This window comes from Bemisia tabaci, chromosome 10 (assembly GCF_918797505.1).
Source record: "Bemisia tabaci chromosome 10, PGI_BMITA_v3".
In the NCBI taxonomy this organism is placed as follows: Eukaryota; Metazoa; Arthropoda; class Insecta; order Hemiptera; family Aleyrodidae; genus Bemisia; species Bemisia tabaci.
Genome location: NC_092802.1, coordinates 31,764,223 through 31,783,689, shown reverse-complemented (window position 1 = coordinate 31,783,689; position 19,467 = coordinate 31,764,223). Strand labels below are relative to the sequence as shown.

General features: G+C 40.5%; 1 protein-coding gene across 2 annotated transcripts in view; it reads right to left on the bottom strand.

Annotated features, from left to right (window-relative positions):
• LOC109038385 (uncharacterized) overlaps nucleotides 1-19,467 on the bottom strand; it is a 234,604-nt gene that overhangs the window by 114,098 nt on the left and 101,039 nt on the right. Inside the window, exon 3 of one of the 2 annotated variants that reach the window (XM_019053425.2) lies at nucleotides 16,187-16,309. In XM_019053425.2, the coding sequence (XP_018908970.2) occupies nucleotides 16,187-16,309 (123 nt within the window). Of the gene's footprint in view, nucleotides 1-6,565; nucleotides 6,993-16,186; nucleotides 16,310-19,467 lie in introns of those variants that run through there. The other variant, XM_072304912.1, reaches the window with a different exon arrangement.

The window sequence follows — 19,467 nt, the reverse complement described above, 5'->3', positions numbered from 1 at the left end:
AAAATCGTTCAACTTCTACATTCCTTTTAAAAATACTCCATATTAGAACAGTATTAAAATTTAAACGGTTATTTTCCTTTAAAATTAACAAATTTTTAGTGGGAAGCACTGGAAAAAAACACAATGTATTTAGAGTCCAGACTCTTAAAACATTGACAAGAAAAAATACTCTTGATTCAATCAGATTTTTGCTTAAATCAAAAGGAAATCCGCTCAAATTAAGAGGCTTGGTTCTTGATTTAAGCGAAAATTCGATTGAATCAAGAGTATTTTTTCGTCTCAATGTTAAGAGTCTAGACTCTAGATCCAATGTGTTTTTTTTCCAGTGAGCGAAAACTGTTTGCTATTATGAGAGATTTTTCAGATAGTCATAAAGAAGCAACATGTTTACAACACTGGAATCGCGCTGCTTCCTTCTGGCAAAATACGATCCAGCTATTTGCCGCGAAAAAGAGGGGCTTCCTAAGAAGCTCCTTAACTTACGGTAGGAAAATTAAATATCTCAGTTCGAAAACGACCCATCTGGGAGAAATGAAATTTTTCCCAAGATGATCAAAACTGTGTAGCATCCATAAAAATCAAATTAGGCATTTATCTGTAACTCTAACTTTGATAACTTCACGAAACCTATGCTCCTTCGATAAGAACTTCAGTCGTGGTTGGTCACTCATAAGTGGATCCGTCAAAAAGATCGAACCTCTTGGGGAGTATACATTTCTAATTTTCTAATGAGAAAAAAAAAACACTAAGAATTTTAAACCTAAAACCCTTTAAAACCTAATTTTTTAATAGCTGCCACTTTTGGTTCATTAATTGAGACTTTTTCTTTGTGGCACCAATGATCCACCTCTACTTCAAAAATTTCTTCCTTGGGTAGGGGAGCAGTGAGCACGTCCTTTAGCAGGAAGATGCGCCTTTTCCCAAGGAGTGTTCCCCCCCCCCCCCCCCCCTCAAGATGAACACCGTAAAAAAAAGCGAGTTGGGTCGTTTTCGAACTGAGAGATTCAATTTACGTCAGGAAACTAGAGTCGCATTTCCCAAGGGAGAGACAAAAATTTGGTACAAGTACGCGACATTAACTGAAATTTCTCTCTTCATACATTATACACAAGCGAAATCAAAATAGAGTAATCCACTTCAATGTATGGACACGGAGAAATAAATTCTTTGTTAACAATTTACGACACGCGAAACCTCAACTCCGGTGTTTGTTAGACTTAAGTAGAATGGCATAATTATTGAGATTATGCTGGCTTTTTTCCTGACCCATTTCACCACGATAGAATGAATCGGCCCGCCAAAATCGGACGTGTTTGTTCTGACAGGAACTACGTCCAAATAAATTAAATCAAAAGGAACTACGAATCACGCTAACCCTAAATACATAGTTCCTTTCAGCGTAAACGCGTTCGCGGTTAATGAAACGGTCGGATCACTTTATCACTTGAGGTCAAGTTCCGCTTTCATAAACGTCGGCCGTAAAAATAGGGCAGTAGAGGTACGTGCGATAAAAAAATAACTTAAACGACTTGATAACCTTGAGCAGAGCTTGCTAAGTAGCGAAAACAAAGAGACGCGCTTACGCTCAGCATTGCAGTTGGCCCCCTACAACAATTTGACTATTACTAGTGGGAGGGTTTTAGTACTATTTTTGGTACTCACACTGGAAAAAAAAAACACATTTGAACTAGAGTCCAGACTCTTACAAACATCGACAAGAAAAAGTACTCTTGATTCAATCAGAATCTAGCTCAAATCAAGAACCAAGCCTCTTAATTTAAGCGGATTTCGTTTTGATTCAAGCAAAAATCCGATTCAATCAAGAGTATTTTTCTTGTCAACGTTTTCAACAGTCTGAACTCTAGATCCAATGTGTTTTTTTTTGCAGTGCACTGACAAAAAAGAATCTTAAATTAGCCGCCAAGAAGTGTTTTTTTCTTAAATCAAGAATTTTGCTGCTTAATATACCTAAACTACTTTTTTGCTTTACCCAAGCATTGTTTTTCTAGTATCAAGAAAAACTCAGCTGAAATCAAGATACAAATATTATTGGCGGCAAATTCAATTACCGTCATGTTTGAGCCAAGCACCTTCTTTTCAGTGTGACAGTTGCTTGGCTCCCTTCTCTGGGTGGAAAATTTTTCACGGAGAGTATTTCGAATAGACATGTTGCACTGGAAAAACAAGTTTCTCGGATTGATCGTCCAGATTTTTAAACAATTTGACGAGAAAAAGTCGGAATTCTGCTAGAATTTAGGGGAAATCCGCTTAAATTAAGAGGCTTGGCGCTTGATTCAATAAGAATTCGATTGAGTCAAGAGTACTTTTTCTTTTCAAATTTTTCAAAGAGTTTGGACTCTGGATCCAACAAATTTTACCTCTAGCTAGTTCTTCCTCTGTACTGAAGAATTTTTCCTATCTTAATGAACATTTTGCCCGGCACCATTACAATTTTCAAAGCACCCTCCGGAGGCAACCAGTGGCGAGGCCTGATTGATCGATTGTTGAAAAATCCCTATTTGAAGCCACGGTAAAGAATCGATTATTAAGGTGTTCGTTGCGAACACCCCGTTCATCGATCTTTTTCCATAGGTTCCAACGGCTGATCAATCGATACATCGCGAAGTACGCTACGCCACCGAAAGAGAACTCAAGAATGTTGTTTCAAACACGTGGTCCCATTGAGTTAAACATGCTCGCGTTGAAGAAGCCCCTTATTTATCGGTAAACAACTGCTAAACGAAGATAGAGCGGAAAGGGGTAGATGTTGATCTTAAAAGATGGGCGGGTGGGTAGGGGGGGGGGGTCTGGGTAAAAATAGGGAGCACAACAGCGCTCTTTGACTGGGTTCTCGGCGAGTGAGCTACATGAAAACTTGTTCAAGCAGTGCTTTCAAGGGCCCGTTTATGTTCTCCAGGAGGAGGAAAGGAAAAGCTTTTTATCTGTGAATCTGAATCAGCGGTTCGTCTTCGCAATGGAACACTTGCCCTCGATTGCCAGATTATTACCTTACTTCATTAAGGTGGTTCTTCGGGGCACATTAGGGAACAATTTGAAAGTCAACCGATCCTTCGATTATTTCTAGATTTTAGGACATTTTTAAGGGATTTATTAGCATTGTATCACGCTATGGTGAGTGAGGCATTCGCACGCAAAAGAAGAGGAAGCAACATTTTGAGGGAATCACTTCTTTGAATTTATCAGGATGTAAACAACTTTTTCTCACCGACTTTTCAATACCTATGATGATGATTATTTATTTACTAGTGAGGAGGAGAGACACAGCAACGAATACGAGGGTTATCGATCACATCGCGAACGCGAAAATTGATCGGTACATACCTGACCCACGATTGCAAAAACATAGTAATTTAAGTTTTTTTTAATCTTAAACACCTGACAAAGAGCAGTTAGGTCGCAACGGCCGTTGTAGACGAGTAATTATCGACCCATTGAAAAATCGGTAGGAAAAAGTTTTTTACATCCTGATTTTGAAGAAAGTTTTGGAGAGCATTTCGAGTGAATGTCGCGAATTACATTTGTAATATTCCTCGGGACGTATTTTCAAAGTTATTTTAAGTTTGACACGAGACAAAGAGGAGTGGACACTTAAAATTCCTCCATACGACTCGATGTTGACATACAAGACTTTTCTCCTTTGCCACTTGGTGCGATTCTGTTAAAATCTCGGTCTATACGTGAGATGAGGACGCGCTAGAGAAGGAGAAGGAAAAGAAGAGGATTAGAGGACGGAGTTGAGATAAAATTTCGGCAGAGTTGACCATCTTGGATTTTCGAATTTAGTAAATTTGAGTCGAAATTCAAGTTACCCGTTCAAAAATAACATCATATACCTGGTTTCGCAATAATCAATCGAACAGGTGCAGCAAATCGCGTGATCATGTAGAACTTTACACAGGGGTAAACGATACCAGTGGTCAATTAGCATATCCCAGTGCGCCTTCAATTTCGTCTGATACTGTGCAATACTTCCGAGGTGGAATAGTTGCTCAGCGCGCCTTCAAAAGTATTGCTTCGACTTGATGGCGGGATATCACGATTGCCGCTGTTATCACACTCAAGCGCGTGCGCAGCAAGTAAGTTTGAGTCGAAATTCAAGTCGAAATTAAAAAAATAACACCATAAACCAAGTTTTACAAAAAATCAATCGAACAGGTGCCGTATATCGCGCGATCAGTAGGACTTTACACAGGGGTAAACGATACCAGTGGTCAATTAACATACCCCAGTGCGCCTTCAATTTCGTCTGATACTGTGCAATACTTCCGAGGTGGAATAGTTGCTCAGCGCGCCTTCAAAAGTATAGCTTCGAATTGATAGCGGAATATCACGATTGCCGCTGTTATCACACTAGCGCGTTCGCAGTAACACATTTTCTAGTCACCGACGGTCAGGTAAAAAACATTCAAACTCAATTCGCGATGTTGCAAGTTTTTCACTGCATAATTGGTATGGTTAAATTAATATGAACTTTAAAATCTACCGTGATTTTCTAGCAAAAATCGGAAATATTATTTTAATGTTCCGGCTGAGTCTGTTTGTATGCTTTCGTGAAAAAGGGAAGAAAGAAGTATCAAAACGGATCTTCGAACGAACAAAAACCGATCCGAAATTATATAGCCCTTAAAGTAAACGGACCCGAAAAGTTGGACTGCATTTTGCAATTAGGAATAGGAACTACAATTTTCGGCTCGAATTAAAAACAATGTATGCAATATTAGTTTCCCCATAGACATAGGTATTTTTACGAATGGGCCGGAAATTTTTGTTCCTACTTGCAATATTTAGTCCAGTTGATATGAGATATACATTGCAAGGATTTAAAAATTAGCTGCAAAAACTTGATCTTTTGCCTTTAAATTAGTTAGTCTTACAAAGCTGAGATTGAGAAAGTACAATAATGAACCCATGTTGCAACGCTGTTTGGGAGTCTTACTAAGGAAAGCTGCTACTTAATTAATTTTAGCTAATATCAATACATGCCTGCCTTTACATAAAGTAAGTGGAGTTAGAGAGGGTGATGGAAATGAAAGGAACAATAAAGCGGGGTGCATGAAATTCATTAGAGAGGAAGCGCTTCAGGAATTAGGGATGAGGAAATATTTTTATTATTAGGAGTCTTTGAGAAAGCATCCCAAACTGACCAAGTCATTTTAAAATTATTGAAATTGCGATATGGGTCCCTACAGGCAAGACAAGAAGGAATTTTACTTGCAGCTGAGCAATGCAAGGACTGCATGGTACGTAACGGCCTTAGGCTATGGAGACCCTTTCATTTTATCTCAGTAAATCAGTAATTATTGAGAGTATACCAGTACTCTCATGATAAATCTAATTAGACTTTCCTCCATGACAAGGAACTCTTCTTATGATAAATCTTGTTTATTGTTGATTTTTTTTTTGAAGATTTAAGTGCAAAATTCTAAGATTAAAGAATTAAGTACGCCAAAAGAAGAAAGAAGCCAATACACAAAGATGAATGTCACGCTCAAATCATTCAGGCACCGTTTTAAAATAAAAGCATGCCAGTAATTTTTCACTTTGAGGCAAGCAAAGTAGAGGACATCGCAATCACAGCAACAATTTTTTAAATATAAACTGAGCCCTTTGCTGTGCTTCAAGTAACAAGGCCAAAAAGTTCTTATTGGTATTTTGGTAAAGTGTTAGGAAAGTTTTTCATTTTAAACAAGCGATAAGGTGTTGCATCGCTTAATAAAGCAGAGTCTGCCGTTGATTCAAGACTAGTTCATTTTTCATTCCGTTTATTTTTGGTCTGTTAGTTATTACAGCGACGAGCATTTGGCCATAATAAACAAATCTTTGCAGCCAATCCTCCATTTAATTTTCTGCCCGCTTATAAAAATATAGGATGTACAAGAGCGGAAGCATCTTATGTTAAGACAAAAGTCAAGTATTGTTTGGGTCACCACTCATCAGTTGTGCCATCTATCTGCATGTATTAACCTGTTGAGAGGTGCTGATTCTGAGTTAATCAGAAATTGACATTTGTCTCAACATACGATGCATCCACTCTAGCACAACAATCAGCGTTAAGGATACTTAGAAACTGGGGGTAAACAAATACTGACGGGAAATTATAAACGAACACATGAGAGCAACGTATCTTTATTTGCCTCTGGGTGTTGTGTGAGTAACTCTGATTAATATAATCAGTATCAGTCATCTCGCTAAAAAAACTAACTTGAAATTATGCCGTCAGTGCATGTTCGCTCCGCGTAGACCAATTCAAATTAAAAAAGCTGAGTAACACCAAACGGAGGTGTTGCCAATGACATGCAAGATGCATGCCAACATGGTCTGAAACTGTGCTCTACAGAATTTTGAAATGCCCTAGTTAGTACTCCACAAAGCAAAACTAATGCTCCACCGTGACAAATTATAATTAGCCGTTAACCGAGCAAAGCGAACTGACATCCTAGTTCGCTACGCAAAGTCTGTCTCAACAGCAAAGAGATGAAGGCCCCTCCAGAAAAAAGAAAAATACAAGACTAGGCGGGTGGAATTGAAAGTGAAAAAGACTCACAGCTCAGATGTGCGGAGACAACGGGGACAACCAAAATAACTTGAGGTCACACACACGAACTACTTTCGTTTCACTTTCATTCAGATTGGTCACACTTATGCACACTTATCGCGGCAATTAACACTTGACGGGGACTTGCAGCGAGTCGAACTGGCGAAACCGGTCGGAGAAACACTTTCGGGAGCTATTTCAATGATAATGATAAAAACGGGAAACACAGCGTTAAAAGCACGGCGGAGTGAACGAGCGGAACTGTGTTGAGGTTAGAGCCGAAAGCAACAGCTGGGAGTTTGTTTACGAAATGGCCGAACTGAGCCGAATCCAGTCGCCGCACGGTGGTTCCCAAGGCCGCTTTTGGTGGAACCATACCGATTATGCATTTTTCTTTTTTTTAGTGTACTTTCCGAAAGCTATACACTGTCTTTTTCAGTTTTTGCTTGTTTTGCTGGTGATTTTAAATGGGACAGAACAGAGGTACTTAAAAAAAAAAAAAAAAAAAAAAAAAAAAAAAAAAAAACTGTACGTAGGATTTTTATGAAAGATAATTTGTTCAAGTCGTGCGTTGACAAAACGATCGAAGGATTTTGGTGGGGGTGGTGGAGGAAATTGCCTTTAAAAGGCAATTTTCAAAAACGCAAAAAAAATTTTATGTTGCTTTTTTGGAAATTTTTTAAGGTAAAATGTAACTACTTGAGAAAATTCAAAATAAGTCTTCAAAAAAGACTATACTTTTTAAAGAGTTTTGACATTTCTTTCGAACACTTATAGCGTTGCATCATAGCGGTTAATACTGTCAAAGTACTTCTTTTTTACTAAAATTTTACCTCTCATATTTAGAACGCTTACATAAAAAAATACTTAAAAAGGGGTTCCTCAAACAATCATTCTTACGGTATTTTCAAAGGTTGTAAACTTATTTGTGTTTTTTTTTATTTTTATTTTTTTATTTTACAATATTTTTTTTTTTTTTTTTTTTTTTTTTTTTTTTTTTTTTTTTTTTTTTTTAGTTAAAGAGATATACAACTTGTTAAGATTAATATTTTTTAACAGTACTGGATAAACGAACGAGAAGTAAACGTGATCTGGTAATGAGCAAGACTGACAGAGCATCCACCTTGAATCCAGCCAGCTCGATCGGCACATCAGAGCACTGTGCGGCACTCTCGCGGCGCCCAGGGAGCCTTGTCAATGAATGACGTGAGTTATTGGCGCCTTCATATCGGGCGATACGCAACGCGCAATGCAGATCATCTCCCCTTAATACATGGCGGCTGCGAAGTTACTGAATGTAATGTGTGCACACCACAACCGCATGGCTGGTGAAGGGGACGAAGAGGGTAAAATGGTGGTTAATAAATTGAAGCCTTGTTGTAATAAACTCTCGAATTTGTATTTATTCAACGGTACATTAACACTCCATTTATGCGTATGGAGGGTTTGAGGAGAGACCCCTCGCGTTTAATTTATAGCGTTTTTGGAGGGCTGGAATAATTGTTGTCGATATCTTATATGAAATTAGGACGAAATATTTGTTCGATACTGTTTCAAATATTGATCTGCTCAATAAGTTTTTCGTTTTTTTTTAGTGGTGAAACTGAGAGGACGCTGATTTTTATTCGAAGAATCCCAGACTTCTGCCAAATTGTATTTTAAGTGTTTGAAATGCAGAAAAAAAAGAAAAAAAATTATGTTGTTTGTCTCAAGGAATTCTGTTTGTTTCCTTTTTTGCTTTTGAAAGAATGCTAGGAATCAAATTTTGAACAAATTCAAAATACAAGTATAGGGACAAGTTAATATGATTCTTGATTATTAAATATTTTTCCGATTATTCACGGGTACGACTTTATGCGGAAATTCAGCCGCATTCGTGCTACACTGTCTCTGACTCCTTCCTTTTTTACACAGCGATAAAAACTAAATCCTTTTTTCCTCCCTTTGCCAAACTTACTGATTTGCTCGTATTGAAAGTATATATCTCTACACAAAGTGACTTCAGCTTATCGCGAGGTTTGGCTCTTTGTCATTTTCTCCCCAATAATATACGTCAAATATCAAATATTTTTTCTCTTTCAGAAATACCATTGTCAATTTCAACCTGCATACGAGGAAGCTGAAGTGTCCTAGTGAAGAACTGAAAGACCTAATGGTGGCCAAACTTATGCCCGGAACAGCAGTACAATTATTCTACGTAAAAGAAAGGGGGAATACGCGAGGAATCTAGGTATCAACGCGCTCTGCGATATGAGTAATAATAAAATCAAGTTCAAATTCGAAATATTATCCATGATTGGGAACAAATTTACATCAAATATCCCGAGTGTGATAGTGTTATCAAAACTGAGCGCGCGTGCAGGTGAGCGCAAAAACAGGAGACTTATAATCTACTGCGATTCATTCTATATAACTGATTGTGGGTTCAGGTTGAAGGTTGCAGCCATTATGCGAAAGAAAAGCCGGTTTAATAATTTGATATCAAAGGCATGTTTTCCTGCGCTTTTTGACTTGTAACGCTACAAGAGTAGACGAGGAGAGAACTCATTTCCTCCACCGAAAAAAAGAGACGCTGATTTAACATTCTGGATGTAAAGAAGTGTGCGACAACTCACGAAACGCTGGGTTAACCGCCATACACGGAGGAAGAAACTTCGTGCGTGGGACCTGAAGTTTAGGTCATGTGGATCTCTGAAGTTTTCGGATTGAACATCTGAACACTTAAGGTCTAGCTGCCGAAGTTCAGGTCTGACATCTGAAACTTCAGTTCTTACATCTGAAGTTTCAGATGTGTGATCCGAACCTCGACAGCTAGACCTTAGGTGCTCAGATGCTCAGTCTGAAAACATCAGAGATCCATATGACCTTAACTTCGGGTCCCACGCACGAGGTTTTTCTCTCCGTGTAGCAGTTACTATGGCGATGTCAAGATGTAAAGCTAACTGCTGTGGCGGTTAAGTTAGCGTTTTGAGAGTTATTGCACACTTTTTTACATCCAGAATGTGTTTAGGGGGTTCTACCAGTGGCGAGAAAGGGACAACAAGGCTAGAGGTCAGGTGCCGAGGTATACGTGCTCGAAACACTCTGAAAGGGATATTTTAGTGCGACTCGGGGGCTCAGACGATCCTATCTTGATTGATGTCCGCCAAATAGACTTTGAGGCGACCTCGAGGATTCGCACTGAAAAAAAATTCTCGGCGTTTTTACCAAGGTCCGTTGGTACCTGTACCATCTCACTTTTTACCAATTATTGGTAATTTTACCGAGACAGACTGGTAAACTTACCTTAAAACCGGTATTTTTACTGTTTTTTCAGGTAAGAATACCACTTTTATTGGTAATCAATTCCCGGTAACTTTGCCATTTTATCTCGGTAATTCTACAACAGTCGATAAAAAATATTGGCGTTTTTTACCAAGGTCCAGTAAAATTACCGAGAAAGTTCAATAATTTTACCGAGATTTTTTGGTAAAATTACCAATAAATGGTAATTTTAACAAGAAAAAATGGGGTCAAATAGAACCCTGAATTTTTGGTAATTTAACCCTTTTCTCAGTAAATACACCGAGATTTTTTTCCAGTGCAGTGGCGCGAAAGGGACAACAAGGCTAGAAGTCAGGTGCCGAGATATACGTGCTCGAAGCACTCTGAAGGGATATTTTAGTGCGACTCAGGGGCTCAGACGATCCTATCTTGATTGATGACCGCCCAATAGACTTTGAGGCGACCTCGAGGATTCGGCACTTTCGGAAGATTGATTAATCGGCGCGATGAACGGTGTTAAACTGGACGTGTTTATGCTAAAAGGAACTATGTGCCTGGGGTTGGCGTGTGACTTAGTTCCTTTTAGCATAAATATGTCCAAATGAGATGCAAAACGGCAAAAGTCGAGGAGACGCGCGTCCGAAAATAGCGCAATTAGGAGCCGATCGCACGGGAGCCGGCTAACGAACGTCTTTCGACTTTCGAGGCCGCTGCGCGGAATTTTCCGGCCAGTGGCGTGGCGTGAATGATCGATTATCGATATTTCTCCATTTGAAGCTATGGTAAAGAGTCGATTATCAAGGTGTTCGCTGCGAACACCCTGTCTATCGATCCTTTCCCCTAGGTTTAAATGGCAGATCAATCGATGTATCGCAAAGCACGCCACGCCACCGCGCGTTTCCGGCGTGGATGATTGATAGGTTTTTGATGAACCAAGTCGAATCCGAAAGAGTTTTCTGCAATTCACGTTGCTTGCACGCACTTTATCACTTCCTTGTTGCATTATTCGCGCGAGCGCTTTCGGCTCTCGCACGCGGGGGTTCTCATCTGCTGTGCTGCTAAGGAAGAACGGCGTATGAGCTTTCGGGCGTTGCCAAATTGCCTTCGGTAATATGCAAATTTATTGCGAAATTTATACATATTTTTCTTCCAATTTCTCTGCCATATATGGTTCGAAATTCAATCTAAAATGTCTGAAAATTTCACGAAAAATATGCATAACTTTCTTCCCGAATAAATGTTTTATCAGGGGAAATTTATGGCAACATTCGAATGTTCATACGGCGTTCTTTCTAAGCGCGGAAGACATGATCGTTCGTGATTATACTTTTCGTTGGTGGGAATTCATCGTCAGGCTGCAAAAGGGATGCGACACCTTTTTCAAACGTGAAGTGTTCGAGCAGAAGGAAACAAAGTTGTATGAAAAAACAGAAAAACGATTTCGAAACGACCCTGAACTCCCATAAGAGCCGGTGTAAAACTCCGAGAGCAGTTACAATTGCCGCAGCCTCGCGTAGGATTCTCGCAACTAACTGCTTTTATCAAATGTTGGACTTCACAAAAGATTCATAGGATCACATTTATGTACTTGTATATTGGGGTTTTCACACAATCTTACTAGGCAACTGAACCAACGTGTTCGAAATGGTTCGGTCAACATTAAAAATGTACTCATTTTTCGTAAATGTAGCCGCATAACGGGTTATTTCACAATCTTCTAACCTTAACTTTTGGAGCGGGCGATATACACGTCGCGAGGTTTGGGGTTTTGAGGGAAAGATCTTCTGAGTTTACGAGGATCCGACGAAAGGTTGCGCTGCGATTGGCTGTTCACGACATCAAGGCATTACAGAACTAGAGTACCTGTATAGGGAGAGTATGGACAGATCGGTTCATGGAGGGCTTAGGGCCCAAAAGTGCAGCCACCCTTCTGAGCAACTTCTAACACACAAAATTGCACTGCCAGCCTACAGATTTCAATTCTAACCAATATGGCTAAGAATGTACATAAATGAGCGTTCTTTCGCAAAAATAAGTAAATTTATGCAAAAAGTAAGCCAAATACATGCTTTCTAAACGACGGTTCATAACAATTGTATTTGTAAATCGCTCTGGACTTTCGAAATTCATAGGGTGGCTGCCCTTTTGGGCCCTAACTTTATTCGCGGAGGCATCGGTGAAGGCCTGATGAACTTTCGGAGTTTAAGATCTGTCCATACTCTCCCTATACAGGTAAGCAGAACCTGTCCCTGGTAAAATAATTTTGAGGTATTGATGACCTATGCGCCTCTGGAGAATGTATGTTATTTCGTTTATGCTCGCTCGTCAATAAATAAACCTCGGCACCGCGATCTTAAATCCTAAAACGGTACCGCGTTGCAACCCTGGAGTCAAGGTCCCGGCGTCTGAAGGCCGCGCGTCATACGGCATACGCCACGGATGGCGGTGCACGTTGCAGTGACAACTCCTAGTCATAACCGGTGGCAGCGAGCGTTTCCGTAAAAGGGACCCGGTCCCAGAGCCGTAGCGGGAACCCGTCGGCCGTTGATCCTCCTTGCGGAGCCGTATAGCCGGTCGCTCCTGATGAGCTGCCTCGCGGCTGAGCCATAACTCATAATTCATTCATCGCCGGCCGCGTATGTGTAACCGTAGAGGTAACTCATTACGCAATCACAGACGTAGACCTCCCCGTCCGTCGACCTGCCACCTTCGGATCGGCCGTCGGATCATCTCCCCGTTGCCGAACCTACGGAGAACGGAAGCAGGCAATTCCGTGGTCAACTTAAGCTGCCGTGTCATAGAAAAGAGCATGTCCAAAATGGATATGTTGCATGTGTGAGGAATTTGCGATTTGACTGTTGATTCTTAAGTAAAAGTTCGCGAGAAACACAATGGTGCCACTGGTTTTCTCTGAAATCAACTCTCAAGCTCAAAAAAAGCTCTCAAGTTGAGGCCAAAATGGAGGGGATATCCCACGCTATCCTGAGAGTCCACCCTCTACATCAAAACAAACTCTCCATGCAAAGATAGGGAGCAAATACATTCGCAGGGTTGCCGTGTTTTCAGTTTGGAGTCCCCAGATAAAGAGGCAGCCCTGTCAATGTATTTGCTCTCTATCTTTGCATGGAGAGTTCGTCTTGATGTAGACGTGGACTCTCAGGGTAGGGTGGGATATCCCCTTCATTTTGGCCTCAACTAGAGAGCTTTTTTTGAGCTTGGGAGTTGATTTCAGAGAAAATCAGTGGCACCATCGTGTTTCTCGCGAACTTTTACATAAGAATCAATGGTCAAATCGCAAATCCCTCACACGTGCAACATCTCCATTCCGTGGTCAACTTAAACTGCCGTGTCATAGATAAGAGCATGTCCAAAATTGAGGCATTGTGCTTCTGAGCGTGCCTCGCAATGGGTCAGCGGTACTGGCCACATAATCGCGTTTTGATGCTTGATTCATGTAGATCAGCTAAATATAATAAGTTCTGTCCAAACCATAACTTTCTTTGTTCAATATTGACCGAGATATCACGCTTTGGAAAATTATGTTTTTGACGTCATCCACCGCGGCAGTGACACCCCTGGTTCTCTCTACCTTGCGTTCATCGGTCAGGGAGACAGACATTTGTACTGGTCACTCGACGTGAAACTCGGATGAAAGCACGGTGGAAGAAACCGTGGGCGGCACTACCGCGGTGGATGACACCATACACCGAATTTTTCAAAGCGCGATATCTCTGTTAATATTACACACGCATTAAGCCGCTTTTATAGCGCAGCCTCGCGCTCTGCGACGCCCAATCGCCATTGCCCCCTATCTTCCCAGAGACCATCAGGTAGTTGGCACCTTCTGATCTCCTCCTCCACCCCTAGTCGCCAACCTTTCACAGGACGTCCACGCCGTCGCTTTCCGGGAGGAACCCAATCGAAAACCTGCTTGGGCAACCGATCGTCTGCCATCCTTCGCACATGCCCATACTAGACCAACTGCTTATGCAGAATGCAGAACTGCGAGAGTGTTAATATTAAACTTATAAAATATGTGATTTGGACAGATCTTATTGATTTTAGCTAGGTAATCTAGAAGAATCGGCATCAAAACACCATTCTGTGCCTGCGCAACTGACTCATTCAGCCAAACTTAGCCAACTAAGTGCTCCTTCATTCCAGCCGTTATGCAATCCAACCTCCTTGAGCGTCGATATAGTTGCATTTTACTCTTGTGCCCTTATTCTTGGGGTCGTTTTCATAGTCGTTCCTTCAGTAGATCCTTGCATTGCCTTAGTATACCCCAAAGGCAAATGCTGAAATCCATCGTCAGGATCCATTTCCAGTCCAGACGAGTAAAAATCAGCAGCATAGCTTTGGAAATGGGTCTCTGAAAGGGATCACATTGATTTACTACTACAAAAACTCCAAAATACGGAAGAAAATATATTGTAAGTTTCGTCAATTATAAGGGAAAGTTCGCACCTACCTTGCAGTTTGTCATCAGAGAACTTTTTCTCACGTATTTTGTATTTTTTGTAGAAGCAAATCATTGTAATCATTGCAATGATCCATTTCCGACTTTCTCGAGGTTAGCAAAATAATCGTCCTTCTTATGATGATATCTTGAGGGCTTCCTTGAACCTCTCTTAATCACAATGTAAACCAAATGGGGCTTCCTTCCTCTCTTAATCACAATGTAGATCAAATGGGGCCTCCTGAGGAGAAGAGCTGCTAAGGAACGACTTTAAATACAATCCATGGTCCATTTATCTCGGACGTCAGTGTCCAGTTACCCGAAAATTGAGGCGCTTTCCAGAGTAAAATGTCTCCGACGAAAGCGCCTTGAGTAGGTGGCGACCTTGGTTCGGATGAGCGACCTAATTTAATGTGCGTTCGGGTGACGCAGTGGTATGGGTTGGGGGAACTAAATTAGGAATTGATTGGGGATGATGAAGCTCTGGGGTGGGGTGGGGGACTTACCCTTGAAGCAAGCTGATACACCCCGAATAAGAATGGACTTGAAAGGTTCTGGTAGGGAGTGAGAAGCTGTGTTCAGGACGTAGGGAACAAAACGCGGAATACAAATATTGATCGAAAATGAAGGGGAAAATGCATGACGGTGACGCGGTTAATTCTGTATCCGTGGACTTGGTGGGTACCAGAAATAAAATAAATTGTGGGCTTTCGAGGCTGAAAAATCTAAAAATTGCCGGAAATCAATCAATCTGAAAAGAGAACTTCATTTGGACTACATTTTGCAATTTGGAACTATAAATTCTAGCCCGGTTTAAAAACAACGTATGTGCCGTTAGTTTCCCTATGCACATAAGTGTTTTTCCAAAAGAGTCAGAATTTATAATTCTAAATTGCAAAATGCAGTCCATTTTGCAATTAGGAACTACAATTTCTGGCTCAATTTAGAGAGAACGTATCTGCCAATAGTTTCCAGATGCAGCCAAGTGTTTTTGAAGAAGGGCTGGAAATTTTAGTTCAAAATTGCAAAATGTTGTTCAAATATAATACCGCTAACTGCACAAGAAGAGAACAGGAACCTGTGCCTATTATTCTAACATTTCTAACGACTGATACTTTTGTTACCACTCACTGTGGCACAAAAAAACCCATCTTTTTAGTTCCATCCCGACGCTTCAAACAAGAAATACCCCCTCTGATGTGAACGTATTATATGTTAAAAGCAATCATTTGCGGTGTTTTAAAATTCCCACTCCTATTTTATTTTTTCAAAGAGAAACAAGGCAAATTCTTAGCTTAAATTGTATACAGAATATTCTGCTAAAAGAGAAAGAAAATCAAGAAACAACGACAAACAAGCGAAAAAACTCAGTTTTCCTTCAATTCATTGGTTATGCAATCTGACCTACCCAGAAGTTTAAATAATTGTATCACGTTGTGTTGTATTATCAACTTTCGTTTAGCGTTACAAATACCGATTGCGGTTTTTAAAATCTCCGCTCCAATTTTATTTTTTCATAGGAAAACGTAATCGCGCTGGTTCCTTTTTGCTGAATGCGACCCAATTTTTGTTTGAGGATATGTTCTACTGTTTCGAAGAATATTCTGTTGAAAGAGAAAGAAAATCAAGAAACAACAACAAACAAGCGGAAAAACTCAGTTTTCCTTCAATTCATTGGTTATGCAATCTCGCCTACCCAGGAGTTTAAATAATTGTATCACGTTGTGTTGTATTATCAACTTTACGTCTAGCGGAACCTTACTATACACCGAACCACTATCGAATACAATCCATCGGCCAGTTGAAGGCGCGGTCGGACTAGCAGAGAAACGGCAGATCGGGGAAAGGAGATTAGGGATTGATTGAGGGATGATGAGATGGCGGTGGAGAGATGAGGGGTGACTTACCCTTGGAGCTGATCCGCGTCTGAGAGGAGGGAGTTGGGCGAGGTCTGCTCGTTCTCCTCCTGGACAGGGCTCTCGTAGATGAGCGTCTCCACCATGGAGCCCTTCGAGCTCCCGAACGAGACCCTGAAATCACGAGAAACTTGGTTAGTTCACTATCCAACGTACGGCGTAAACGGCGTATCTCGATTTCCGCAAGAGCCCCAGAGAGCATGGGTTTATATGGAAAGCAGAGCTCACGTGGAAATCGAGATGCGCCCTTACGTCAGATGACACCCAATACACGCCTCGTCCATTATCGGATGAGGGCATGCCGACGCCGCACAGTGGATCGAGTCAATTAAAGAGGCCGGACAAAATTTTTTTGACTAAAACTGCAAATTTTAGGGCTTCACTGAAAAAAAAACTCTGTGTATCTACTAGGAAAAGGGTAAAATTACCGAGAATTCAGGGTACTATTTGATCCCAGTTTTTTCTTGGTAAAATTACCATTTATGGAATTGGTAATTTCACCAGGTAAAATCATTGAACTTTCTCGGTAATTTTACTGGACCTTAGTAAAAACGCCAATATTTTTTATCGACTGTGGTAGAATTACCGAGATAAAATGGCAAAGTTACCGGGAATTGATTACCAATAAAAGTGGTATTCTTACCTGAAAAAAAAAAACAGTAAAAATATCGGTTTTTAGGTAAGCTTACCAGTCTGTCTTGGTAAAATTACCAATAATTGGTAAAAAAAGTGAGATGGTAAAGGTACCAACGGACCTTGATAAAAACGCCCAGAATTTTGTTTCAGTGTTATTTCGTCACATTTTACATTTAAAGGGGTACTTCAAGAGAGAAATTTTACGAGACAACCTATGGAACAATTTTTATAACCTCAAAGTTTTGTATAAACGGACTTTTAAGCGTTTGAAGTTTCAAAATTTTGTCCGACCTCTACTATTAACTCGATCCGTGTGCGCCGATCGAAGGTTATGGAGGATGGTGCTCCCATTCAGAGCAAGAATGATACAAGTGCATTGGGATGCTGCTCCGTTTGGGTGATTGATGATTCTCGCGGTCGGATTTGCCATTGGGCTATATGGACTGTGCTCGTATCTTGCAATAAGGAACTACAATTTCTGGCTCACACATAAAAACACCTCAGCTGCACAGGGATACTGATGGCACATATGTTGTTTCCAAAATGAGCCAGAAATTGAAGTTCCTAATTGCAACGTGTGGTTAAAAAAAGTGTTTAATGTTGGCTATGGCGTGGGGCAAAACATTCCGAGGGGTAGACAATTTTTAAATACTAAAAAAAAAAACCATTATAAAACGCAAATAGTTTTATTGTGCTTAGAAAATGTATTTTTGGAGTTTTTTGTCACTCTTAATTTTCCAAAACTCACATTGATCTGGCGTTGAAATGATGGCAATTATATAGACACCAGTGGCGAGGCTTAAATGATCGACCATCGATATGTCCCCATTTGAGCTGTGGTAAAGAATCGATACATCGCAAAGCACGCCACGCCACTGATAGACACCTTAAAACTGCTTAAGATCTTCACTTTTTAAGGCTGAATTTAAAACATTTTCCTAACACCTAACGTCCTCGAGTTAGGTTGGATTAGATCCAATGAGTAATGCTCCAGCCAACCATCAAACGTTCCTGAATTTCCTTCGACAAATCGCGATTTTTTAAGAAAATCTTTGAACATTATGCCTCTGATTTTTCAAACGATATCGTCCACTGGAAAAAAAACACATTGGATCTTGAGTCCAGACTCTTAAAAACATCGACAAGAAAAAATACTCTTGATTTAATCAGATTTAAGCTTAAATCCAGAACCAAGCCTCTTAATTTGAGCGGATTTCCTTTTGATTTAAGCTTAAATCTGATTGAATCAAGAGTCAGTTTTCTTGTCAATGTTTTAAGAGTCTGGACTCTAGATCCAATGTGGGTTTTTTTCCAGTGTTCGTAATTTGATCCAAAATTCCTGAAAATTTCAAGGATAAAACATTCATAGCTTTCTTCAGAAATAAATATTTTTAAAGACAAAATTTGGCAACATTAGAATGCGCATGTGGCATTTTTACATAGCACGGCATTACAGTATCCATACTTTCTCTACGAAGGCACTCCAGCTTGATCTATGACACATCTCGGTCTCCAGCACAATCTATCAACAGTGGCATCGAATCACGCGCAGAACCGCGCCGAGTTTATCAGGAGAGCTTGATCGATCGGCCACTACTTTACTTTTAATCCCATCCATATTGAACGACCGCCGCTAGTCATCCTTCCAGAATATTCGCAAAATTTTCCTCACTCGAAGACGGATGATGGAACGAGTCTACGAAACCGCGGCTCTGGTTACCCGACTTGCAGGGCATAATTGACTTGTCTCGCTCTGAAGCGCAGTGTCCATTTACAGAAAAACAGGGTTCGTCTTCCTGGAGCCAGGGCTGCCAACCCGGAAAAATCTCCAGTATTTTATGAGAGGTCGGTGTATTTTCGGTTTTGCAAATTGGCAATGCAAAGTGCAGAGCGCCACACCCTGATTAGAGCACCTTCATGGAGAGAGAATGAATTTCCTGTCTCGTTCAGTCCCCTCAGGTTCCGAAAATTCGTTTCTTAAAATTCTCTTAGTGTGACCTTAGGTCACACTAAGAGGATTCTTCTCGCAATGAAGGCGTTTATTGTGCGTAATCACTCCTTATCAAAGAATTAGTAACCACATAACTCGCTAATCTACGCTTCTGCACTCTTGATCGAGTTTTTAAATGATACGACTATTCATCCTTTGAGGCCACGCCAAGAAGTATCTTTCCACAATGAAGGCGTTTCTTATGCGTCGTTGAGCTCAAAAGAAGGATTTTCTAACCAAAGAGGCGCCTGCTACCTCCATTTTAATGCCTTCTTATCTTGGATCTCATCTTTCTTGCCCCTCTCTTCCCTCTGTTTTCTCTATAAGCTGTTCTGTTCTTTCTCTTTTTTCACCTTCGTATTGTTTCTTGTTTTCTTGTTTCCCTTTTCTCCCATTTCCTATTCTCTTTCTTCCTTCCCTTACAGTTAATTTTAGAGCTTGGCCCTACCTTTCGTCTAAAAACGATCGATGAGAAACTTGTTGAGCAATAGTCACAAATAAAATTTACCAAATAGTGGGCCATAAATAGCTAGATGGGCACTTTTTTAGACGTAAATTAGGTCGGGATATCCTAAACCAAAGGCTCAATTTTCAGGTCATCGGTTGAACAGCTCTGAGCGTTGACTCCCTAAAGTGACTTCAGGAA